This window comes from Myripristis murdjan, chromosome 20, assembly GCF_902150065.1.
Source record: "Myripristis murdjan chromosome 20, fMyrMur1.1, whole genome shotgun sequence".
Lineage (NCBI taxonomy): Eukaryota > Metazoa > Chordata > Actinopteri > Holocentriformes > Holocentridae > Myripristis > Myripristis murdjan.
The window spans coordinates 13,523,050-13,550,349 of record NC_043999.1 but is presented as its reverse complement, the minus strand read 5'-3'; the positions used below and the strand labels follow the sequence as shown (position 1 = coordinate 13,550,349).

At 39.6% G+C, this 27,300-nt stretch overlaps 2 protein-coding genes across 2 annotated transcripts in view; one reads left to right on the top strand and one right to left on the bottom strand.

Annotated features, from left to right (window-relative positions):
• vipr1b (vasoactive intestinal peptide receptor 1b) overlaps nt 1-5,159 on the top strand; it is a 45,166-nt gene extending 40,007 nt beyond the window's left edge. The window contains exons 9-13 of the mRNA XM_030079280.1: nt 116-188; nt 1,834-1,925; nt 2,572-2,701; nt 3,333-3,374; nt 4,965-5,159. Of these exons, the coding sequence (XP_029935140.1) occupies nt 116-188; nt 1,834-1,925; nt 2,572-2,701; nt 3,333-3,374; nt 4,965-5,159 (532 nt within the window). The remainder of the gene's footprint in view (nt 1-115; nt 189-1,833; nt 1,926-2,571; nt 2,702-3,332; nt 3,375-4,964) is intronic.
• Nucleotides 5,160-20,458: 15,299 nt separating this feature from the next.
• sec22c (SEC22 homolog C, vesicle trafficking protein) lies at nt 20,459-27,298 on the bottom strand. Its single transcript, XM_030078745.1, has 7 exons — nt 27,019-27,298; nt 26,577-26,788; nt 25,526-25,689; nt 25,134-25,313; nt 24,868-24,986; nt 24,285-24,350; nt 20,459-24,124 (listed from the first exon to the last, which is right to left on the bottom strand). Exons 2-7 carry the CDS (start codon nt 26,756-26,758, stop codon nt 23,924-23,926), a joined length of 912 nt encoding a protein of 303 aa, XP_029934605.1. The 5' UTR covers nt 26,759-26,788; nt 27,019-27,298; the 3' UTR covers nt 20,459-23,923.
• Nucleotides 27,299-27,300: the final 2 nt, after the last annotated feature.

Below are 27,300 nucleotides of genomic sequence, written 5' to 3'. Positions count from 1 at the left end.
AAAAACACGGGGAGAGTGCCAGACTAGAGGCCCGCATAGAGCTGACGTCACTGACATGCTCTGTCGTTGCGCTGCATTGATTTGACGCTTACATTAACACTGTTTTATGCCTCAGGTGCTGGGATATAATTGAGAACACCGATGTGTTCTGGTGGATCATCAAAACGCCCATACTAGCATCGATCCTGGTAAGTTTGCATGGTATTTTGCCCTTTTCAGCATTTAAATTTTATTCAATCAATATTTGTACACATGGAGTTCATAAGTCTGGTTTCTCTAAAAAGTAGGCGTCATTAATATGATGCAGCCTGCTCGCTTTTTTGAACATAATTGTCACCATTTGTCAATCATCCTCAGTCCTCCTCAAACATTACATGTCTTATGTGTCAACAGAGTTTGTGTGAGGCTTTGTGGTCCATCTTGCTGTAAGTCAATATAACAATATAGCAGGTCAAAACGACCTCCAGGTTCTCATCTGAGTGTTACAAGTTGATGGGAATGGTTGATAATCATAATAATCACTGCCAGTTTGTCATCCTTGATTGGCAGGTTATCATCTCAACTTTTATGTGGCTGTTTTTTTTTTTTTTTTTTTCATCCATTTTGGCAGAAGATTGTCATTTACAGGAGCAGACAGGAACATCCTCTTCGCAAATGTAACAGCAGACGTTTTCACAGAAGTAGTTTCTTTTTGTTGCAGAAGGCGGCTGTGAATCTGATCTATGTGGTGTGTGGGTGTGTGTGTGTGTGTGTGTGTGTGTGTGCACTTCTTTATTTAGTAAAGAACAAGGCTCATAGTGTCCAGATGCTCTCGGCCTTCTCCAGAAAAAGGGCAGACATTTGACCTGCCCTGTGTGTTAAAAATTAGTTTTTTTCTCTCCAGGGCGTGGATCAAACACCAGATATCAATAAAAGCAAAGGTGTGAAGAACACTTTCACAATAGCTCACACACGGCTTCGACCTCTTATGTACAGTGCAAGTGAGAGAAAAACAGAGTGATTTGGCTTATGTGTGTGGGGATGAGTGTGAAGTTTGAGGAAAGTGAGAAAAAGCAAATTTGTGGGTGTGTGAGCCAGGAATGAAGACATTTAGAGAGGCGTGAAAAAGAGTAAAGAGGGTAAAGATGAGTTCAACAAGCATGAGAGAGGCATGAGAGAGGCCACAGTCTGTTACTTTCAACTAAAGGCATTTGCTCTCATCTTGGCCAGTATTTTTATGCACTTTTAACAGCCTGATATTCAGTCGCTGCGTTTGCATCAGATGTTAAAACAACAGGATTGTGTGCAAGAAACAGGCAGGGTATTATTTTTTCGATAATAATCTCCTTCATTATTGATGTCTCTGTGTCATGACAACGTTATTTCAGGGCTCTGCCTAGTTTTCATTATTTGGCAGCCGTAGTTGCCAAAGAGGCTTTCATCATATTATTTCATGTTTTCCCTGCCACTGAGGATCAGGATCACCTGGCTTGTCGACAAATCTCTCAGTGGCAGCTAAGTGGTGTTCATTAGTGGGTTGGGATCTCTGTGTGTCGCTGGCACAGAGGTGCAACACTGCACAATTTAGAGATGTTGATTTTTTTCCCCCATATGATTTGCTGGAGCATGATATAATTCATCATCACACTTCTGTTATAAGATACATTTCTTAAAATGAGAACAAGCTGTTTTCTATCTTATAACATCAAATATGTTTAAAATGTAAGATCAGCCATTTGATGAATATTGCACTAAATGTTAATATTGTTAATATTAAAAACATAGTTTCTCTTGTAAAACACCCCCATGTTCTCTTCATATTGCTAATATTCCTCTCTCGTAAACCCTCTGCAGATGAACTTTATTCTATTCATCTGCATCATCCGAATACTTCGTCAGAAGATCAACTGCCCAGACATCGGAAGAAATGAGTCCAACCAGTACTCGTGAGTACAATCTGAGTTCTTTTTCATGTTGTACCTTCTCATTATTTATAACCCAGATGAGATGAAAAATTAATAATCCCCATGAGAACATTGGGGAAAAGGCTACCCTGTTTTCACTGTTTCTGACCACAGCTAAATGAGGTCTACACTCATCTGAGGTTGAACTACATTTACCAGGATGAGTGCAGGTCACTTCAGCTGAGGTCTGACACCTAAGAGTGAGCAAAAGATATCTGCCCTAGAAATATAATTAGGATTTTGAATTCTGCTGTTCCTGTGGCTCCATGTAAGTGCACAGAAACTGTTATGCTCTAAGCAAGGCGAGAATGAGCAATCCTTTTAGACTACGGATGAGGAAATCACCATAAGATATGATGCTCAGCATCATCTCCCCTCAGCAGACTTTGTTTTGCGCTGTGATTTAGTGCTCTGTGAGGGTAAGTGATTTTCTTGTGATGGAGAGCACCTCATGAGCCTGCCGTAATGCTTTAGTGTGAACTGTTTTCCCACTGATACTTCATCTCTGGCCCTCAGCCGTAAAATGAAAGTGGAGTTGCATTTCCGTATTGGTGTATTTAGGGAGTGATTGAATGTAGGTTTCAGTGCAGGGTGAAGCCTTGAAACTATGCTTGTTTTCTCATTCCAGGCGATTGGCAAAATCGACGCTGCTTTTGATTCCTCTGTTTGGAATCAATTTCATCGTATTTGCGTTCATCCCGGAGCAAGTGAAGACAGAGCTGCGGCTAGTTTTTGACTTGATCCTGGGGTCATTTCAGGTATCACATGTTCAACTATACTTGAGAAAGTCATTAGAAAAACTTTTACAAGTATCATAGAACTCCTATCTGTTCATCTGCAGTTGATTCATTATGCAATATAGTTGCATAGCGTATTTATAGCGTATTTTCTTGATTGATTGTTAAATTGGGGTTCATTCAAGGTCCAAACTGATAATTTAGCGCCGCCTGTCAGTGGTGACCTGAGAGTGTTTCTATTTAAGAGGAAAGTGTGGCAATGCTCCAGGCGCTTTTGCTGGCTGATTCACCCGCAGTGATACAGTTTTAAGCCCTTGGTGTTATTTCAGTCCATCACATAATGAAGAATGCCGGAGAAAGCTGCCAGACGGCACAGCTGCTTTAAAAAGGCAGCTTGGAAACCAGAAAAATCTTTCCATCACATTCTCTCCTACCATTCTTTTCATTCTTCTTGCATACATCATGCACCACTGACCTTTATGTTGTCAGTTTATGGTCTCTGAAGGAATGCCACACACATTAATGCTCATATTAGTGCAGCGTTCCTTTAAATACACAAGCTAAACACAGAGATTTAACTGAGCAAATTGGATATTTGGCCATGACACAAACTGCTATTACTCTCTTATCTCTGTATTTTTTTTCCTCTCAGGGCTTTGTGGTGGCAGTTCTGTACTGCTTCCTCAACGGAGAGGTAGGTACCACCTTGCAATGATGTAAACATTGTTTGTGTAATCACACATTTAAAACCTCCAGATTTCCATCTGCACAGAAGGCGCAGCGCCCTGGCGATGCTTAGAAAATTCTGTTTGTAGTTTGTCCATGGCTCCCTTGCTGCAACATTTACATACATGCAGAAGTACACACACACACACACACACACACACACACACACACACAGTCCTAAAAGTTAGAGGTAGGTGGGAACAGTGAGTATGAGTCACCGATGCTGGCCGGTAAAGCCTTCTCTTCCCTTGGACGTCGTCTCAGCATATTTTCTCCTCTGCCTGCAGGGTGGGAGGGCGGTAAAAAGCACAGCCTCCTTGGCAAGGAGCTATTCAGCGATGTCTGCAAAAGGCTCTCTGTGGGGAGCTTAGTTATGTTCCCGGTCCTGAGCCAGATTATTAAATCAAAGAGGTGGGCCGCATGGCGAGGCGAGGCGAGGCTCCATGCAAGCTGAATTTTAATCAGTTGATACGCCTTTCAGTACATTGATTGATTAGTGTTCAGGTGCAGTGTCTTAAATGAACGGTTTACAAAAGACTATAACATCTGCAGTTAGGTTGAAAGTTCATTAATTTTCGGTTCAGTTCAGTTCAGTTCCATACAGCTTTATTGACCCCACATGCAGCAATTCAGAGGATGCAGTTAAAGGTAGGAACAGTCATTAAGAAACATCAAGTAGTGTACACATATCATGTATCAAAGCTCTACAGAATAGGACAGGCTACCAGATTAACAGGTAGTCACTTTAATATTTGTGCTATGAAAGTGTGTGGGAATGTGGGAATAAGGCTAAGGAAAGTTTTTCTCCCTCAGCTGAACACAGTTTTTAATTATTGTATCCTCAGACATGGTGCACAATCCACTTTCAACTTTCATATTAAAACAGAATGCAATGTAACAACTTTTATCAATTTCATCTCTGATGTATTTAAAGTGATAAACCAAAAGTCTTGTTTTATGTCTGTTCTAATTTTAATTTTGGCAACATTTTTCTTGTAAGTGGTACAAAGAAGGTGTTATCTGCTCTAAACTATATCAATACTCCAATGGTATGAAAATGCCACACACTTCCTGTCTCCCAAGTGGGCATGGTTTGCTGTTCCCTGACACAGAACAGATCTCCAGCAAACTCATTTTTCTCCTGATTTGATCACCTGAAAAATACCAATTTAGTAAAATCATGTTTGAAAAATCTGTGGCTTGTGAAAAAATGCATCCAGTATTTACTTAATTGAGTATGGGACATAAGAATCAGACATAATCTCTGTGTATTCCACTGGAAGAAAGAGATTCATTATGTCCTCCGAAATTGGGGGGGTCAACATAATACAAATACAGGAGATAATGACTCAGAGCTGCACCAACTTGCTTCTAAATTGACTTTGTGTAAGCTGCCATGTTGTTCTGGTAGTTACTCTGTAAATTAAAACACATCACAGGAAAGAGGCGTCCAGTTGTAGCTGTTTAAAGCAACTAATCTCAAAGCTTTTATGAGCTGAGTATTGGTAAAATATCAGATATCACTGCTTTAACTTCTCCTTGTTATAATGCGTCCCAGGTCCAGGGAGAGATCAAGAGGAAGTGGCGGCGGTGGCACCTGCAGCGATACATGGGCTCCGACACCAAATACCAGCACCCGTCCATGGGCAGCAACGGCAACAACTTCAGCACCCAGATCTCCATGCTGACACGGTGCAGCCCTAAAACCCGCCGAGCCTCAACCTCCTGCCACGAGGACTTGTCTATTATATGACTCTGATATACACACCTTCGCTGCATAGTGACATAAACACACATGCTATACTAAACACATGCAGTCATGCAAACCATAAGGCATTAATATACACAGTTCATGTAAGCTCTCAAATACAAACCGATGTGCTGTCACACATCAGCACACACACTCTTGATGGACATGTTGCTGGACTGTGACGTTGGGCTGATCAGAGGACTAGAAAATATCACATGTTGGCAGGAGCTGTGGCTTTTCATCTCCATGTTTTCATGAGCAACCTGCAGCTCTTCAGAGTTAAAGATATCAGTGCATCGCTTCACCAGCACATCTTTTGCACATTTGAGTAGATGATCAAACCCAGGACCTTCATTTTTCTCCCATCATGGCTTTTTGTCATAAATCATGGCACATGTACAGACAGGGCTGTGCAAGTCATGTTTTAATGAATTATTTGATCAATTGCGGGACACTAGCCACTGCAAGACATCACAGAGCTGGGTGGGGGATCCATTTGTGAACTGCGTCACCAGCAGAGCAATTTCATTTAATCATAAATTGATTTGCTACAGTATCACTTAGCGGATTCCTGCTGCGTGAACACCCAAGCGAACACGACTGGTGCCAAGACCTTACCATGAGAAGAAAAGGAACTGTGATTTTGTAGCAGGACATCACATGATCTATTTTCTTACAATGTGAGTAGCAACATCATAGGTGGAAATACCAGAAATGTGTCATGGGAATTTGTCTCAGCGCTGATTGTGACTTAAAATATGATTAAATCATATTTTAGATAACCAAAAAGAATATAACTGTGCGTCATCATGTTTTGCCTCAAACAATCAAAGTGTGGGCAAACAGAAAAAAGAAAGAATGGATGACATTCTCCTGCAGGACACTTTATTTCTAGAAATGCTATATGATGAGCCTTCAGACCGGGCAGTCAGTTTGATGCTGACTGAAAATGATTTGGGTTTGGAGTACAAATGCCCTTCTCTGCACTATCAGACTCATCGAAGGCCACTGCCCTCGCCTTCTCTTTTATCAAGTTTTGTTTTCTTTTTCTTTCATTTCATGCACTCTGACCATTACGTGATCATAACTGAAGAATGCTTGTTTTCAGTCTTTTGAAGGCATTAGTCTGCTGGTTGTCAGGCTTTGGTGAAAGAATGGGGAGGAAATGCCTTTAAACAAAACAAAACAAAACAAAAAAAAAAAAAAAAAAAAAAAATCTTTGAATATTGTGTTATTCAGTGGATCTTTGTGGCACACTGATCACACTGGGGATACCACATCAATAGTGTGTAATTATAATTGTTTCTTGAAGCAACTGCAACAAATGGAATTTACTGCATCAACAATCATCCTCTTGTGCAAGCCAGCGAGTTAACTAAGCTGTCTGCGGCTCTGAATTTTAAACAGAAGACTTTCCAGCAGTCATTAGCCGCATAATGAGAGGAGTAATACATGCTGAGACATGAGAAGCAGCTTTCATGATAGTGCTCTAGTGCAGTGGCGTCTGTTTTCCCCGTGGAGGAGCTGGCTGTTGAACCTGCAGCGTTAGGACAGACTGTTGGAGCTACAATATGTAAAGCAAAGCAAAGTGACGTTGGCGAGTGGCCCTGTCACAGTGATACCACCTTTGTGCTTTCCAGCTCACACGGTGAGACTGGAGAGTCACTCGCATGTTTTTTTTTTCTGAGAAAGATGATACAGAAAAGTTCAGCTTTACTTGAAACAGCCATCATGTTAATCCACTGCTGGTTGGAGAGTTGGACCTCAACCAGCACTCAGCAAAGGTTAAAGAGTAACTCCATAGTAATGCTTCTGCACTTACAGAGATGCTAAAGGGCAGAGGTTGATACTAAAGGACTTTCACATTGGATGTTCTGCTGTTAACAAAAGCTTAACGCCTCAATTCACCATCCCTCACTGTCTGGTGCCTGTATTTTGTTGCCAGTAGAGTATAATGTAATGACTATATTATAATTGTGAATCTGCCAAAGTACCTCTCATGCAGTGTCATAATGATGAATGTGTATAGTTTTGTACATAGACAGTTTACCTAACCAACCTGAGGACAAAATGTTTTCAAATTCAGTCAGTGTTGCTCCAGATTATTTATAATATTCCAGTGGGTGTTGCCTGGCATGGTTATTGTGTATCAGTGGAAAAATATTGAAATGCCAAAAAGGATACTGAGTCAACAATCATTATAAATGTTCACTAAACTGTTCAGTATTAAAGTGTGTGTAATTTTGATGACTTTATTTACAATATTCCACTTATGATCAAACTGGATATTGTGTTGTGTATATTTGAGATTTGAGTTTAGTTGTTATATTTAATATTACTGCAAAGTGTGTAGCGCTAGTGCAACGCATCGCATTCTGAAACTACAAATGTACAAGTGTTTATTGACTTAAGTTCACATTTGTGTGCACACAAATCCAATTTTTGGTGTTCTGTTCTGTTCTGTTCTTCATTTGTTGTAGTGTGTATGTAAATACTGTATCAGGTCAGGAAACTGCATTTGCTATAAAGACTTTACAGTGTTCCACTCAAAGCATATGAAAATAAATTATTTAAAAACAATATTCTGGTGATTTAAGATCGAATTACAACCATGCAGTGGAAAAGATAAATATAGTATGGAAATCAAGTCTGTGTCTCATAGTTCATACCTTCCCTGGAGGAGGAAGTCTTGATTTCACCATAAGATGAAAAGATGAAGAGAAGGTGAAAACTAAAGTTAAAGTTTCTACACTATATGAAAGCATATAGTGTCCTCCATGACTAATATATGTATGGCTGCCTAATTGGAGTTCCTCTTCATTCATGCTCTTTGCTTCTTGGCGAGGGCATGGCCTGAAGTTGAAATTCATTTGGCTCCCAGAGCTGCTCATTTAGATTCAGACTTGAGCTCTTGTTGTAGCTCCTGTTGTCGACAAAGTTTTTTTTGGCACAACTCAACCAGGTCCATGCGTGTCCCTTTTCCTTTGAAACTTTACATGTACCTCTCAATGGCTCTTCTCATCATCCCATCAGACTCAGACTGCGTGCAATAAATCATTCAGGAAGGGGTTCTCTATCCGAGTTTAGCTTGAGAAAGTTGTCTTTGCTGATTTACTTTAATAAGTAAACTTGATGTCTGTACTTTTATTATGCTGTCTTCGCAGTTTCCGACCATTTTCAAAGAGATGCTTTACATAGTGGAATCGAGCGAGCCAACCCAAGACTTTTTAATTAACAAATAATACGATAATAAAGACACATACTCTAAGGCTTGAAGAAACTCTTTCCAACTACACAAAAAAGTAATATAACCCAATAAATGAACCCATACCAACTTTCTCTTGCCACTGCAAATCACAATGCACTTTCTAGACAAGAGCAAAAATAACTTGTCTGTGACTTCTCCTGCAAACCCTGCAAAGACTGATATTTCAGGGCTTTTGATATTTGCTGTGACAAATTCAATATAGCCAAATTACTAAGAAAGATCATTTACATAAAACCACTCAGAAACTGAACATTTAAATTATTATAAGCAATCCATTTCCCAATTTCCCCCCAGTGGCAGAAACACTTTAGTTACAATATTTAACAGGTGTGGCTGACCAGTTGGGTTTGCTTTGGTATAATGAAACTCTCGCTGTTTGAGTTAATCCTAATGTTGTCCCTCAGGTTTATTGATTCGTTCACTGCCTGCGAGGACTGTGGAGTGCTTGCTGTGCTCAGCACCATGAAGAAAAAGGAATTCAGCCAAAGCAAGACATGCTGTGCCGTAAAACAGATTAGCAAACACGCCCAGCTCTGCCTGGCCTCACAGATCAGCTGCCCCAGGGTCTAATGTTTCATTAACTCTGTCCATGGGGTGGAAATGAGGATGCATATTATATGATTAGGCATTCACATGAATTGTGACGATTGTAAATAGGGGGAATTTCAGGGACATTGGTCACAGCACGAATTTTCCTGGATGTTCATATCTTACAAAGATCAACCCGAAGCCTCACATGTTGAAATAAAGTCATCACATTGTATTGTATTCAAATACAGCCTGTGTGGTCGAATGCGTCGCACCTCCATTAGCATTGCATCATGTTAGGTCTCACTATACACTGGAGGTGTGTACAATAGTTTGAAAAATAATGTTCCCACACTCTTTTCACCACACTACCTTTCAGATTTCATAAAAAAGACAACGCAAAGAGAGAGTGAGTAGATAAAGTTTTTCAGATTCCTGGTGGAACATAAAACGTGAGACAGGTGTCTTGCCTTAAAGTATACTTAAATATTCATGCCACTGGTTAAACATTCATGTGACAAATAAGGGAAAGTTTGGAAAGGCAGCGATTGAACAAACTGGAGCGCTCTGCTGAAGCTGCCACTAGTCTGTTTTGACAGCCCACAGCACCCCACACTGGCTCTGTGATCCACACTCCTGATTTAAAAACGAGGCTGTCTGCCAGATTTGATCTGATATCTGGCCTGGAACCATACTGATGAAGATCAGACATTCTCCCCCTTTTCAGATGCTGAACTGTAGGAATAAGTCATCATGTGTCACTGATTCCACAACCTCTGTGATCACACTGTCGCCTCCCTGAAGGGAATGTAGTTAACGCTACGTCCCCTGATTGTAATTCCCAACAGAGACGGCTTGAATGAATGAATATTGATGAATGCTTGAGTATATGTCCCACATAAAAGCCTATGGGAAGGACAGCTTACCTGGTACTGATATCTTCATTTGCATATAATGCAGGGTGTAAAAAAGAAGTTCATTGCCTTGAACCTCACAAACACGGTCATTTCATGGATTAGTATGCCAGCCACAACTCACAAAGGGCAGATAGAATGAAAAAAATGTTTTGGACTTTTTTTTTTTTTTTTTTTTTTCACAAAAACTGACCCACAGATATTCCACTGTGTCTATATACACACATATACAGATATTTCAGGTTTCAGCAGGTACACTGGGAAGAGCACAGGCCTGGAAAGCAAGCACAGTCTCTTCCTTCATTATTGGATACAGTAACTACCCCTTTCTTTTTGCATGTTGTCTATCACCTGCTAACTATACAGCTTATTTACCCTGCATGTTACTGTTCTTGTTGCATTTAACCAGTGTGGATTTGAATGCACCAATAATGACATAAAATGGACCCTTTGGTTACAAACCTGACATAGACTACTTATCTTTCAACTTCCTACTACTCTGCTCTCCTACCTACTCTTCCATGAGTGGAGAGAACCACTCAAAAGTAGTGCAATCTGTCAGTCAGAGGCAATAAACATGATACTGTCAGCACACCGGACAGCTGACTTGCCCAACAGTTGCTCATGTTCTTGTCTGTCTTGCTGACCCTTTGCAAAATTGGCCATGTGCAATTTTCAAATGGAGCAGAAATCAGAGGTCGAAACAGGGGCACCAGCATGCCATAATGAATCACACCCACTGTTCCAACAACTTCAAATAGCTACCAAAAGATTTTGTTCTTCTCCATATGAAATATCCATGAGGAATTCTTTATATTTTCTGTATCTTAGTGTCATGGGGCCAAAAAACTAATTCCAGATAAAATTGCAGAATCAGCATCCATCCTGGCTACAGCTACAGGTTAGGACACCTCAGCAGCCTCTCCAAAATGTGCTGGTGCCAAAATGTTTAGTAGCTCTATTAGTAATGGCAGAAGGGCAAAGATGGGCAGGGGATTTTCAGCCTGGGGGGGGGGTTGGTGTGAGGATAGGAATCCAGATTCTGCTGTGCTCTGTGGCAACAGACACAAAATAGTTAATAACGGTTTATTGGTAACAGTCTGAAAAGTAGTGACACTTGTTTTTTAAAAAATAACAGTGTCTATAGCCACTAAAGGTCATCTCTGGTCTTTCAAATAGTGAATTTCTAAAACTGCACAGTGGAGTGAGGTTAGTGTGAAGAAGCTACTGCCTCAAGACCTGACAGGTGTTGATAACCAGCAGTTAAGCCAAACAAAGCTTGAGGCTTGACTCCTCTGCAAGTTTGAAAGAGTTCATCCTGACAAGAGGCCTGAATCTCCCCAGGAGGGCTGTGTTTTTGGCTGAGAGAGATAAAGAAGCAGACTTGGGGAAACTGTTTTTGATATCTTGTGTGTCAAACTAACAGGCCTGTCTATCGTTTTAAAGACTTGAGAGCTGTCACACAGGAAGGACCAAAGGACAGTCTGACAAAGAGAGTCGTCTGACAGACAAATGGATGAGAAGCTCTTGGCTCTCTCGTGTTGGCACATGGGACTACCTGTATCCTGTGAGTATTTCTTTGGGTTTTTATACCCCTTTTTGTCCAGAGGTCACAAATTTCAACAGGTGAAAATAAAGGCTATTGAATTCAATTTCCCAGGCCTTTAAAATATTATTAAATAGAAAAAAAAAAAAAACAAACAAAAAAAAAAACACATAACTTTTAGCATTTTCGGGTACCATCTCCTAAATTATGTCAACAACCTACAGATCATAGAAAATCCAGAATCTCTGGTCATATTTACCACCTTATATCGTTCATGTACATTCATATCATAATTGCTATGCATCCCACTACACTTAAAGGTAGCACTGCAATGCAATAGCTCAATTGTATGCTGTGTAAGTGGCAAAATTATGGCTTTGTTCAGCCTAGTTATGGGCAAGTGATATCCGTGGAGTCTGCAATCTCATTCCATAAAAAAAAAATCAATCAATTATTTAAAGGACATTTAAAAAGATATATAGGACATTCAGCAATGTGTTTGCCCTGCCAAGGTCGTCTTCGCATCGCCTCTCTAATGGGGGCATCCTACATGCTTCCTGCCTAAAGACCCCTGTTTCCATTATGGCTTCGGTCTGTTGTGCTGAACTTCAATTCACAAAAACCCTTTGAACCCTTGGGGCACAATGAATTGAAACTACTATCTCCAAAGACAGCCCTGCTCCTAGCTCTGGTCTCTGCTATGTGGGTTAGTGAATTACAAGCTCTTTTGATGCATCATGCCCACATGCAGTTCACCCCATGGCTCTCCAAGTTGTGCCTGCCTAAATTTTTTGCGCCTTTGTGTGCATTTGTGCCCAAGATGATTACCTCGTCCTAACGCCGTGCTACATTAGAGATGTTGGCATTTAACCTTATACATATCTGAAGGTATTTTGTGAAGGAGTAAATACTGAACTGTCCTTCTTCAGTCTGGATATTTTGCACTTTATTGACAGGATAAGGTGTTGACAATGACTTTGGCTTGTAGGAGCAAGGGGCTAAGGCCCTCTCAAATGAAATGAAACACATGATCTGAAAATCAGATTATATGTTCTGGATGTGAAGCATGTGAAGATTATGTCCCTCTAAATAGCTTGTTGTTTGTTTCCCAGTCTGTTTCTCCTTCATGTAATTCTCTTGTCTGGAAAACATATCTTTATCAGTTGTCTTCCACATTTGGATGTGAAGACATCGTTTTCATTTCATGGTGTTTCCAGCAACCAGGCTCTGGGTCTGGCTCTCATGAGCATGTATGGAAATCCATTTTCTAAACTTAAATTGAGCTGAATCCAGCTGATCATTTATTGCCACTTTTGTTTTGTCATATTGCTGTTTGTTGGATGAAACTGATTGTTTCCCAGTAGGCCTCTTGGGTTTAATTTTATGGTAGACAGCGTGCTTTGTGAACTGTTGAGAAGGCTTTTTCTAGCTATCAGTGTCACTTTTGACACTGGTCTTTTTTGTTGTAGTTCTGTTTTCTATAAAGGAAAAACATCCTCCCACATCCAGGCCACGGATCCTCTCTACACCACAACTGCAGTTCTTTGCCCTGCGCTCTGCAGCTATTCATCACTCACTGCTTCCATCCCTGTGAGAAACTGGCTGGTAGTTCACTCCCTCAGCAGCCAGCAAGGGTCTCAGCAGCGTCAGGCCTGCTGGGTCTTTTACACAGTAGTTGCCACAGTAATAAATGCATGCTACACCTTGCAAACCACTCTTAAAAGTTCCTCTCTACCTGCACCTGACAATTCCTATTTGCCATTCCCTGTTTCTGAAAAACAACACTTTGTAGCTCTGTGTTGTTGCACGTTTTATGACAAAGCTGTTCTCCCACTCAAATTACATATGCACTGGCTCTTGACAGATTACCCTGCATATGTCTGTGCATATGCAATGGTATATGCAGGGTAATCTGTCAAAGGCAAAGACTATTATACAGCCATGTTGATGATACGTGTTAAACCTTGGTGTAAACAAATTTAGGAAATTGTTCTACACATTTATACAATGGCAGGATGCTTAATCTCACTTTTGACATAAAAACATAATTTATTGCCAGTGTTTCTTGTCAGTTGGAGGAAAATATGACTCATGTAGTATTCAATGCATGCCACCAGTCAGAGTTAAGTGATTGCATTGTATTTGGGTCTGGTGTGGTTTGACTGGGTGAGTTTTTTTTTCCGCTGATATGCATTGTACACAGGCTAATGGGTCACTGTGTGATTTTTGGACCTAACACAAAGCGGTTTTGTGTTGTGGGGACCAAGCTAACTGCTCTTTGAACATCTCAGCTTTTTAGTCTAAGGCTATGCTTTGTATTTTAGCCTATAGAGCACCTAAACCAAATGCAGTTTTTTTTTTTTTTTACAAGAGTTCTCAGAGGTTCTATCTTTAATCATGCTGCTGTATGACAGGATTCTGCTTTAAGGTTATTGTAATATTCATGTATGTTACCCCCTCAGTACCATAGCAGTAGAATTCCAGAATTTATTTGAATCATTTGGGTTTATTCAGTCCATCTGTGGTTCTAGCTATGCCAGTGGCTACACATTAGACTTGGTACTGTCAGCTGGCTCTCTTCCTGTAGATCTGGCTGCAGTGGCCACTTTAAAGCTATACTGTCTGCCTCTGCTTCCAAATTATGCCCCGCATTTAGATCTCAGTTCCTTGACACTGAGTCTGTGGTCAAATTTTGTGACACCTTTACCACCACTACTAACTACAGCACCTATCTTACATCTCTTCACATCACTGAAGAGCTAGTTGTTAATTTTAACAATACCTGTGTAGCTAGCTCTGACTCTTGCTCCTCTGAGAGACAAGAAATATATACCTGCCCTCATCCTGCCCTGGTTTAATGAACACACTCGGGCTGTGAAGCACACCTGCAGGAAGGCCAAACGATCATTGAAAGCAAATAAGCTACAAGTTAACTTAGAAATTTGGAGAAAATACTTTCATACATACATGTATATATCAGACAGTAGTTAAGGAAGCAAGTTCATCCTAAATCTCTGATCTCTTCTTTCAGAACTGCCATAACCCCATAGTTTTATTCAGCACAATTCAACATGTCATCAGCTCCCCTGCCAGCCATGAGATTGAATATTCCCCTGAAAAAAAGTGATGAATTTCTAAAGCACTTCATCAATAAAATTTGTCTTATTAGGCTTCAGATTACACCGCAGGGTGGCAACCCTTCAATGGTCCAATCACTGGTTTGGCAGAACTCTATTCATCTCACCCACTTTGAACCCATATCCATCTTTAAAAGAGATAATTACACACTTGAAACCCAAATCATGTCCTCTAGATATCAAACCCACTAAGTTTCTATTATAGATCTTTGACTTCCTTGGCCTACACATCTTACATAATATCATAAATAGCTCACTGGTCACTGATTGTGTTACTTCTTATTTCAAACATGCCATAAACCAGTTGCTTTAAAAGAAACCTGATCCTGAACCCCTGGACCTTAAAATTAGCATTCCTCTCCAAAGTCTTAGAAAAAGTAGCATCATCTTAGTTAATTCTGATAATAAATAGCACTGATATCTTTGAGAAATTTAAGTCTGGTTTTAAATTGCATCATTCATAGAGACTGCCCTTTCAAGGGTTTCCAATGACCTCCTGGTTGTCTGATGCTAGTGACTGCTCTGTTTTGATACTCCTGGACCTTAGCACTGTATTTGACATGGTTGACCATAGCCACTTGCTCAGTCGACTCAACAAATGGTTCAGCATCTCTGACTCTGCTCCTTGTTGGTTCAAACCACAGAACACTCTCAGTCACTATTAGTGATGCTTCATCTTCCATGTGTTCATCTTACCTGTGGTGTGCCACAAGGCTCCGTGTTAGGTCCATTACTATTTTCATTAATAAAATAAATAAAAACAAATTCCTATGAATATATTATATTACCATCCAATATCCATAACACTTGTTTATGATTTACTTTACAAATAAAATTTATGCATTAGGAGAAAATGACAGAAGAAACCTAATGCTGCTGTCCTGATCATATTCAAATTTAAACTGCTACAGGGCTGCAACTAAATCATAATGTAATAGTTACAATATCAAACATGTCATAAACACACTATGCCAATTCTGTATATAGCAGATGTATTATCAGTGTTTTCACAAGTGTGTCATAATTAAGAACTAATATAAATGGTAATCAGGTTTCATTTAGATTCTTTATTGACACATTGTCTTTATTACACTGAACTTCAATGACAAAACCGAATTATTTCATGCAGAAGATAATATGCTAATGTTGAAATGACTCATGAAACTAGCCCTGACTTTGCTTTCTTTTGAGTGCCCCTGTAATTCTCCAGTACAGGAACTTTACAGATAGTTCTCAAAGGTAGAGTTAGCACTGGACTGAAATAGCCTGAAACTGAGTCTGCTATCAGTTCAATTCAAATACAGATTAGTTTGTTTTCCGTGATGAACTTCATTTGCTCCTCACGGCAAATAAAGTAATTTGAATTTGAATTGAACTGATAGCAAATTCCATTTCAGGCTATCTCTATGTTCTTTGAATTTATGCGAGGACTTCAATGAAAGAGAAACAAGGCACAAATTCAATTATGGAAGAGTTACTAGAGACAATATGTTGAGATTGGACTGTAAACACACTACAGTTATAGAGGTCATATGGATTTATAAGTTAGCAGCATCACTTTTTGTTGCTCATTCCTTTAAATATTAAGCAATTTTTTCACTCTCAGAAAGCAAAATGCCACATTCTATAAAATTGTAAAAATATGATCAATTTTATTAAAAAGAAAGAAAGAAAATAATTAGTTGAATTGCAGTTATTTTGTCCATTATATTATTTTGACAAATTGTACAGTAATTGAACCAGCATAGACTGACAGTAATACGACCAACTAGTCATTTGTCTCAAGTATCATCTCTTTGTTTCAAAAGATAAAATGCAAGTTTGGCCTTGAAAGACTAAAAAAAAAAAAAAAAAAACAGAAACAGAAACAGAAAAATCAATGACATCCTTCATTCCAAATCCCACTAATTTCGTACATCTATTGATTTGTCTTGGGATTGTGATGCCATGCATTGGTTCAGCCAAGCCAGAGAGCGGGGAACATCAAAGGCCTTAAGCTTATCAGTTGTTGAACATCCCAATAAGCTTAAGGGGCATAAACAGTAGCTTGGAGATCTGGGGCTAGTGTGTAGCTCAACACATCAAAACCAGAACATCATCTAAATGCCATTCATTATGCCAGAGTTTGATAGCAGGCAAGAGGTATATACAGAGTTCAAGGATGCCAAACTTTACCACATTCTCATTGGTGGACTTGCTGTGCAGCTGATCTTCACTCATACCCCACACAACTTTATCTTTCATTCCAGTGGAGATCCCAAAGTTCCCAGAGATACCAAATAAGTGCTGCTGAATTACAAGGAAATGTATATAAAATGATCCAGATAATTTCTGTTTGATGTAATGGTGGTTCAGTGAAGCATTACAACTGGCAGATACAGAGTGTGTTTGTAAATCATGTTGCCTGTTGTTGATGATGCACTGAATTAAGGGTTAGGTCGGTGGATGGAAAACTCAATATACAATATACTAACATCATAATTGTTTCTTTACCTGACTATCGATTTGATATATCTCGGTATGTATATATGTTTACATATACTTAAACAGTCTATCAGCTGGCTGCCCATATAAATGAACCTTATTTCCTCTGGTTCAAATATTTGGTCACATTCCTCTAAAGGCAGAGAGGAGAAAAATTAATCCCCGTGAAAATACTCCACTTTTTGATAGTGGACACCTCTTGAGAGACACTGCCTCAGTCATTGCTTTAGGAAAGAGATGAATGATGCATTTGAAAGTAATGGAAAATGCTAAAGTGCGGGCGTCTGGCAAGTGGCATGGGCTCTGAACCCAAGGCAGAGATTAAATAGATAAGAGTGGGCTGACAATGCCAGAGTGACTCACCTAGATTAAGTCAGCTCAGGGTAGTTTCACACAGTCCTAGAGAGCATTATTGAAGACTTCCTGCCATTACGCTAAAATATCACCCAGAGAAATGCTTTGACATTGTGAATATGATTGTTGAATATGTATGTTGGTGGGTTGGTGTTGTGCAGTCGCAGTCATATTCAGGTCAAATATGTAAGACTGTGACTCCTTATGTCAAAGGTTGTTATCATACAGTAGTCTATACTGTCAGACCTACAGCTTCTCTTTCTCACTCTGATGAGTGAAATGGCAAAAGGTCAGCATCACTGTCGGATGTTTACACTGGCCTTGACTGATGTGCGTGCAGTGAGAGAGTGTAAGAGTATACGACTACCTGTCAGTAAGTGTCCTTCAGCAACAACAAGTATCGCAGAGACAGGATTGAAAAAGCCCAGTTTGTATGCGGCATCACGTTTACAGTGAAATATGATGTTTGATGGGCTGCTAAGTGCCTTGAGATCACTTTTACAGTATGATAATTTCACACATCTACAGGATAGAGAGCTGCGGTAGGGTTTCATAAAAAAAACTTAAATGGTACCCACTGCTGAATTAAATCACCCGGGGAAAAGCAGTGGATGTGTATTCTTTTAAACTCCAAGCTGTGAGGAGTACATTTATCAATATAGCAATGCTCCTGGTCTATTAGCATGCACCAGCAGAGGAGGCTCTCTGAGGAAGTGAGGGAGAGAATTGCTAGATATAAACATTTCAGCAGGACCACCCATGCTCTTAAGCCTATTTGCTACGGGAGGAAGGGCAGCTTCTCAGCTGCAGGAGCTGCTGCCAATTAGAATAAAAGAGGTTAATCCTTTCAAATGAGGGATGCATCTGAGGCAGATCATTTAATTTATTTTCATTGTTCCTGAATAGATGGCTCTGTGGATTAGTAATATGGCCAAGAGCTCTAATGGCACCTTGCAATGAGAAAGATGCCGCAATTGTTTCTGGGTTGCAACCCACAATTTCTCCTCTGAAAGTCTAATAGACATGAAAATGCTGACAGACACTCTGCATGGTTTACACCTAATGGCACAACTCTGACAACATCTGGGAACTAGTGGCTATGAAATGAAAGTGACAAGAGAGACTGTGGGTCTGTGAGTTTCCAGCCTTCAGTCTGTCTAGAAATAAGACAAAAAGATCTTACACTTAAGTAAGAAAAGGGCTGCTATTTTATCTTAACAATAAACTAATGAAAAGATTTCACATGTATCAGTATTGCCATGGCTTAACAGCTTTGATATTCTCAGTACTTACTATTACACATAATTTATCGTGCAGGTAGCAAATACAAAACTACGGCCAGGAAGAGAGAGATTTATAAATGAAACCCATCTATTTACAATCTAGAAACATTTACTGAATTCATATTCCAAATCACTCAGTGGTATTTTTTATTAAATGAATAAATAAATATGCAATAAATTGCTGTTATTTGGGTTTCTGGCATGCTGTCACAATGCTTCAGAGATACTGAGTAATGTTATCTAAAATCCACAGTACAGCTGGTCTTACTGACACAGTTTGGATGATGACTTCTGTGTGCCTGGAACTGGAAGCTATAATGAATGATACTGATGTTGGTAATTGGTCACAGACAGCCAAAGCAAATCTCAAGATGACTCTGATCTTCTGATGTAAAGAGACTTAAAATAGGACTTTTTCATCACTGGTGGGAGACTCTCCTACAACTCAGTCACCTGATTCTTGGATGACAAAAAAGGCTTAAGTAAAACATTTTAAACCATTATTATTATTTTTTCCATTTACTAGTACAATTATAGAGTTATAGAATAAAGATTTACTGAAAAAGCTGGGGAGAAAAACATAGGCATTGTTAATCTATTGCACCACAGATGGGGAATAATAAGCTTCTCTGATCTTATCTTGTATCAAAGCCCAAGTAGGTTTTCTGGGATGAAAGTCCTTTTCCTGAAAGAAAGCCAAATGAAGTCATCTTGTCATTTTGAAATATTAGCCAGAATCCTTCATGCTTAGTTGGGTGATGTTTTGGCAGGTTGTAAACAAAGCTCACACCCAGTCTCCCAAGGCTTCAATCTTGCTGTTTTGTAGAAGACATTGACCAGGGAAAAAGAAAATCATTAGAAAACCTTCCCTCACAGCAAAACACAGGTTAAAGAGACCTAAAATACACACTCTCTCTCTCTCTCTCTCTCACACACACACACACACACACACACACACACACACACACACAGAGTCAGTGCATTTATTCCAACACTGTCACCCGGTCAACTCACACATCCATCTTCCTGTCAATGCAATAAAATCATATAAGTGATGAGATCAAGTCAAGGAAAACCATTTAACCCTGCTTTATGCAAATGCAATATTAAAGTTGCTGTTACTTCAAATCACAGTCAGCAGTGCTTGAGGGAAAAAAATAGTTTTTGTGAGTTAATAAAATGTGTCACTTGACAAAAACAAGTTTCTGTTCTGTGTATTTCATCCCCCATTTGTCGTTCTCTTTCCAGTCAGATTTGATTCATTCACACAAGCTCAGAATAAAGACCACATTACAAACTCAATGTCTGCAATGTTGTTCGGTACCCTTCACTGTCTTTCATCGATCTACAAGATTGTTTGGCCTACAGCTCAATATTAATTTGTCTGTAAGTCATCTGTAAGTTTACCATAAATATTTTTCATACGATAATTATATGATAATGATAATGCAATATCTGTTAATGTCACTAACCTGTATGGACTGACAGAAGTAGTGCAAGGGGCCCCTCTGGTGTCAGAATGCAAAAATACACTATTGAATTTCCACTCGATGTAACCAAAAGTCTTGTTTTGCAGCAATGTTGGACAAAGGTAATTTTTAATATTTGTTTCCTGGCTGTAATGTCGATACTAGAATTAAATCTAATGTTATCTGAACACCTAATAATGATACACTTTCTAAAGATAGAATCTTAACTCACTTTTTAGGGACAATTGAGCCAAATTTCACTGCTCAAGGAGTGCAGAAGAAAGTCATTTTGTGCACACACAAATCAATTCACAACAAATGAAAAAAAGACACTGTTTTTTTAATGAAATGTCAGTTTCACAACTGCAGAAAAAAAACCCACCAACAAAACATAAAGCCCTGCAATCATCTGTGTATTTGGCAGTTACAATCAATGACATTGTTATGCTATTTGCCATCATTATGAACGAGCTGGAGCCAAGAAAACCACTGTATCGACCTCATGTGACAGAATTTAATTACAAACAAATTAGATCCTTCATTTGACTGGGCTTTGTATTCAAGAGGAAGATCAAACAGCCCAAGAAACACACAACAGAGAAGCCGACTTCAGGTTGCCTTTCTGAACCTGAATGACTTGCAGAGTGTTTGAACTGTACTCAATTCAAGCTTTTGTAAATACGTGAAAAATAATTAAGACATGGCTGCCACGTTCCTATTAAACAGTGCACTTCTGCTGTGTAGTTCATACAATGTATTCATAATCAACACACAATCATCCTTCATTTCCATTTAGTATTGCAGTCTGCAGGTACAATCTAATCAAATTCATCAGGAGTCTGTTAACGTCGCCTGCACATTTAGTTATAGATCTGGAACATCTATGGCAACAATGCGTTACAATTCATTTGGTCAACATGATTATATGCACTTCTTGTAGTCTATAGTGGCAATGGTGAGTTGGTCAAACCCCTTTGTATCAAAAACATTAACAGCATCACTGAAGTCCTAATATAGACAAAAGCTCATGCAGCACAACAAATAACAAAATGTAAAGTGACCCCGCTCAAGACAAAGCTCCTTTATGGTGATGACCACTCACTCCTGTGGTGGAATGTGGCGTGTAAGGTTTGCTCGATGACAACGAGGGTTTTGTTAAGTTGTCTAGAGGTGCACCACATTTTTTGATTATTTATTGGTTGCATACATAAACATTCAGTGCTCTTTTTAATCATTTGCAAGATCACATAATTGTCTGTAAGCATTAACATGGTGACAAAAAACAGGGAGGGACTTGACAAACTCTGTATCGCCACTGCACTTGTCCACTGATATTTGACTGAAAAGGGAAACACAATAACCCGCACCCACTGTAAACTACGAGCAGAAAACGGCACTTCTAAACTACTGATACAGTATAGTGAAGGACACGCCTAATACTGGGCTGCATATGGATTGTCTGACAAAAATGCAATGCCCTCCCGTCCTTTAAAAATTTCCCTTTACTTCATAGATAAAATTAGGGAATAGTTACACCGAAAGGATAGACTTCACACAGGTCCACTGCAGCCACAGTGCTGTCTCTGTGACATGAAGCTCCACTACTAACTAGGATTTAAGTCCTTCGGTTACTGGGCTTCGAGTGCATTATTTGGACTACATGAAAGGTTAAGGGCTGAAAAGGAGGCAGCTAACTATGGAAAATATTTCTAAAAAATTAGCAACAAAAAATAAATTAAGGATTTATATATACCAAAGCTATTTAGTAGCAGCACTATTATACTTAAGTTCTATATTGTAATTATACCCATCTGAGAACTATAGCTAGGGAGCGCTATCTTAAAAAAAGACAAGAGTGCATGGGGGAAAAAAAAAAAATCAACCATCTAAACAATACAGTTAATCAATCAATCAGTTCTAACAAGGGTATAAAAATCACTTTAGCTGAATCTGATATGTAACACATTGAATAACAATTGCCACACCCTTAATAATACAACCATAAATAAATGAAAAGTAGTGCAGAGCCGTCATCATTTGTTCAATAAATTTAGTATTTCAGACACTTTAAATTCAGTGCGTCCATACTCGCAGCATACTCTTTAAAGTCACAATGAAATTAAAAATGACTTTTTCGGCCTGTTAGCTCATTATCCATGTCAGAATATTCGGCTACTCAACAATAAATGTCAGAGGAATTTACTTTTTTAAAAATCCCATTACTTCAAAATTGTGGAAAACAGCGTACCTTCAGTGCTGACTTAATGCTCAGCCAGTAGGCATCAGCAAAAATTTCAACAAGTAAAAACATTAAATTTTTTAACAGTTATGTCCCTCCCGTCAAATAACTGATCTCCCAAGGGTTTACACCTTTGAAAGATGTGTCTGTGTGTCAAGCCCCGCTCCCAACAACCTGCTCCAGTAGGAAATACATCAAATTGAGAAAGCAACAGGCTGTTAAAATGCCATTTCATTGTAACTCTAAGAAAGTGCAGCATGAGTAGAAACAGTTGAGACAGACTAATTACAATACGCAGGTCTGCTTTCATTGTACAAAAAGAGCTTATAATTGGAGCTGCTCTGATTCTGCTATTTTTTTTTTTTTTTTAAACAGTGTTGAAAATATGATACGGAGACAATATCAAACATTATGCCTTCCATGTCATGAACATGAGACTAATCCTTGTCCTTCTCTCTGTATAGAATGAATTTTCTATGAGGTCATTAAATCGCAGAGCCCTTTGATTTGAGCATTAGCAAAAAGTAGTAGAGCACTTGCTGGTATATCTATCTATAAGACGGTACAATTTAACAAATTAAGGAGATCCACTATATTTGCATTGTCACACAGTAAGGCATGAAACACCTCACCACTTTACAGTTCCATCTTTGCATTAGGTTTGAATCGTCTAGCCTAATTAGCAAGTAATTTAACAAACGGTAGGCTGTAACAATAGCTGCGTGGTCGGCTTTGGTTGACTGTTTCATTTGATCCAGCTGCTTTGAGCGATGCTGCATAAAAAACGTTTAAGAATCACACTTCTCTCAGGAAGAGATGATCTGCCTGATTATTTGCTAATCAGGACTGTATACCTGCTTTCAAGGGTATAATTAGGTATAATGTTACAATTGTGATAGCTCACCTAGCAATGTAAACTCTGATCCTCTGATTATGCAAAGATAATCAATGGCCTGTGATAGAAAAAAATAATACTGAGCTAAATGTGAGGAGCAATACATCTTAAATATTAAATATTAAGAATAATCAACTTTTCTATTTGAAAAGCTCTGGTGAGAAAAAAAAATCAGCTGTTTAAAAAAATGTTTTTGGATTGGACGGTGAACCTTTTAATTTTCCCCAGAAATCAACCTGCAGAAATCAATCAAGAATGACATAGCTTAAATAATACCCTGACTGACCAGTTCCCTTTACCATAATCCTAAACCTCTTTATCAATATTTATTTGTAGCACTATTTTATTCATCCAATATTTTTGAGGGCTCTGAGGCAACCAGAGCTGCAGTTTGTCCTGCCCTCTTTGTGGAAACAATGTACAAATAGTGCAACTACTTACTGTATATCATAAAATATTAACTCAGAATTGTTTAAGTCCTATATGATGACACAAAATTCATGAATGTGTCTTTAAAAAATTCCCCGGGCATCTTCATCTTGTGAGCCAGGTCAACCGCCTCCCTGTCATCCTTACCTGCACCAAAAACTGGAGGGTCAAGCTGACGAAGAGCTGGAAGTGGTGCAACAAACTCAACTGTCCTCTGTCCGTCAGACCCCACAGTCAATAGTTCTGTGCTGGAGTTTGCGAGTGAGGATGAGGACCGTAGAGAAGGAGGCAACGGACATGTGGAAGAGCAGCTGCCACATGTTTCTCATGCCAAACAGATAGAAGTTGCATAGGATAATAACACTCAGCAGAGTGAGGGACTTCTGTTTCTTCCAAGATGAATGGAACAGGTACAGGTGACACTGTTGGCACACAGAGAGGATTCGAATCACTGATGGTCAGTGGGACACAGGTTGCTTTAGTTAATTCAGTTTACACAAAAAAATGTGGCCAAGCTGGAAAAAAGGATTTACATAAGCAATTATTTGTTGGCCATGTGACCAGCATTTAAATGTGCTGTACCTGAAACACACAGCAAACAAATGCCAGGAGAAACGCCACGACATTCCATATTCCTTCATAGTCATCCTGTGCAAAATGGAAGGAATAATATATTAAAAAAAGTTAGATTAAAGCCAACTTATAATACAATTTACAAAAGTTATTTGCATCACAAGAATGCACTCATGGAAAGCTTTTTAGCCAATTAAGTGCTGTGATGTCTGAAAGCCTTTCAAGAGTGACCATATTTGCAGTTACATCAACAGAAACTTCATCACTACATGTTTTCTGTAAGATACCCAACACTATTTGCACATCAAAATATTAAAACGGCTGCAGCCTTTTTTAGCCAGCTTCGCAATTCATTGCTAGCTTGTACGTGGCTATTTCTAATTAAAATTCTTCATTTCCAAACCACAAAAGAACTTTGCAACAAACAGCATTATTTTCTCATGAGAAGAGCAACCCTATTCCAGCATTTACAGTATGGAACAACATTTTAAATATAGACTGGAGTCATAAGCCACCAGAATGCGAGATTATTTAAAAAAAAAAAAAAAAAAAAAAAAAAAAGAGTGTTTCAACTACTGGCACTAGCCCATACCTGAAATGTATACTCTATGAGGTGGACGCCCCGGATAAGGTTCAAAGATGCACACATGATGTTAAGGACCAGGGAGAGGATGCCTGGAGCAGTCACTGGTTCGAGCCTCACATTCTGACCTAATACAGAGCAACATGGTTGTATGAGCTGTCTACTCTAAAATAATGAAACACAATAGCACATTTCATAATAAGTGTTTCCATCTTCCAGTTCCTTTTGAGCTTGAAAAAGTCGACCAAGACATAAAATGCATTAGTCTATCTTACCAGATCCAGCAGCTTGCTCCATATGCCCATTAGCTGTCCCGTTGCTCAGCTCCACCTCGTCTAACGTAATGACTTGTGGGGGGTGGAGCTTGAGATCCTCCTGCACCTCTGCCAGTGTGACCTGCAGGGCCGGACCACCACTCTGGTTGTAGTGCTGCTTCAGCTTCTGAATGGTGCTATCTGTCGTTTGGCAGCAAGCACAACATAAGAGAATTAGAGATATGAAATCAACTGGATAAATCCTCTCTAAGTCCAATTCAGGGAAGACCAACACAAGATAAAAGCTTTGTGTTTCTGTCAATGCGTCCTGTTTTTAGCAACAAAACCTGAAGCAATACCAAAATATCAACAGCAAATCCAGATGGTGTAACGCTGGTGCTCTCCTTACTCACCAAATTCCAAAAATGGATACGGCCTGGCTGCCAAGGCAACCACAGTGCTATTGAAGCATGCTGTGAACTCCCAACGCAGATCTTCCAGGAAGCAGAAGGCTGTAGCAACAGGGAGGCTGCAGTGGCACACAGTCATGTAGGATACGCCCTCTGAAGAAACGAAGCTGAACAGGTGAGAGGAGGCAAGGTGTTTAGTAAACAAACAGCCTGGCACAGCTTGACCAGCATGCTCCTCAGATCAACTGGACAGCACTGTGTCCATCGTTTGTACAATCAAATCTGTCACCACGCACACTGAGCCACATAAGATTTACTTAAAATGAGCTAAAGAGCTGTCAATGTAATTCCTCAGTTTTTGTTGCACAAATTCATCTGGGTTCCTTATTCGGCTGTGCAGGGCAGGTGATAGGGTTGGAGGAAATTTTGATGGGTGAAAAACTGGTTTGGCCATTTTCAAAGGGGTCCCTTGACCTCTGACCTCAAGATATCTGAATGAAACTGCATTCTATGGGCTCCCATGGGTCTCCCTTTGCAGACACACCCACCTCATGCTAATCCTCTGCAATTTGAGGCAAACGCTCTTCAGTTTGTTTTGGGTTTTTTTGCATTCAGTACAAATGAGTCATTTTGGCTTATTCTAAAATGGTGTATTTCTGCACACTGGAGCCTAAACAGTGTTGGAGTTGCATAAATTGGGACTCACTGGAAAGCTGAGACTCTTGTGGATTCAATGAGCCCAACTTTCTTCACGTGTGATGATGCTAGCTCCCATATTAGCCATTTTTTTTGTATTGAGACCATTTTTTAGAACTTGACATCACTGCACAAAATGACCTAGAGGATAATCAGAGCCTCGAGAAACTTTACAACCACAAACTAGAGAATGATTCAAAAAACAAAACTCATAATAAGTTGTAATATTGAATCACAATACTTAAGAATCACGATCCACATACATTATTGTGACAGTATCAAACTGGGAGATAAGCATATCCAAAGCATAACTAGCAGGTGAAACAACCAACTCCTGCTTTGTTTCCTGTCTCCTTACTATATGTTGAGGTCGTGGCCCTTGACAGTGCCTCTGTCAGGGAGCAGACCCAGGGCCTTGCTGATCTTCCTGAGCTGCTGCTTCCTCTCCTGGAGCTCTCGGTTGTGTTCAAAGTCAGTGGAGGCTGACAGGGGGAGTCCATCCCTGACCCGAACCACGAAGGCGAAGAGGATCAGCGACATTATCCACAGGGCCCATGGAGAACACAATGCCTACATGGGATAAAAAAAAGAAAGATTACGATTCTCAGTATTGGATATTAGGACACCACTTCATGTGGTCAACCCCACAGATATGTGACGTTTCTGTTGTTGTGACTGATTTGTGATTTTTCCCTTCTCAAAACAAACGCCACCTGCAAATCTGCACCCACTGCAAAGACGAAAGTAGTGTAAATGCCATTATACGCTTTTACAACTCCACAAGCAGGACTACTCCTTACCTCATTATCCTTTGATTCATGCTGCAACTGGTTGCAGTAGCTAGCTTAGCTGCCTAGCTACAGCTTCATGTGAAAGGAATAGAGTGCAACTGCAGCTAGCTAGCACCAACCTCAGCTGTGCGCAATAAATGTAACTACATCGCCTCTAATGCGAGTGATAAACAGTGAAACAAAATAGCCTCCTGTTGTATATACAAGTGAAATTATAGTCAGACTAGCTAACAAGCCATCTCCCTTCTTCCTGATAGTGCAAACCACAACAACTCTGCCACGGCAAGTCGA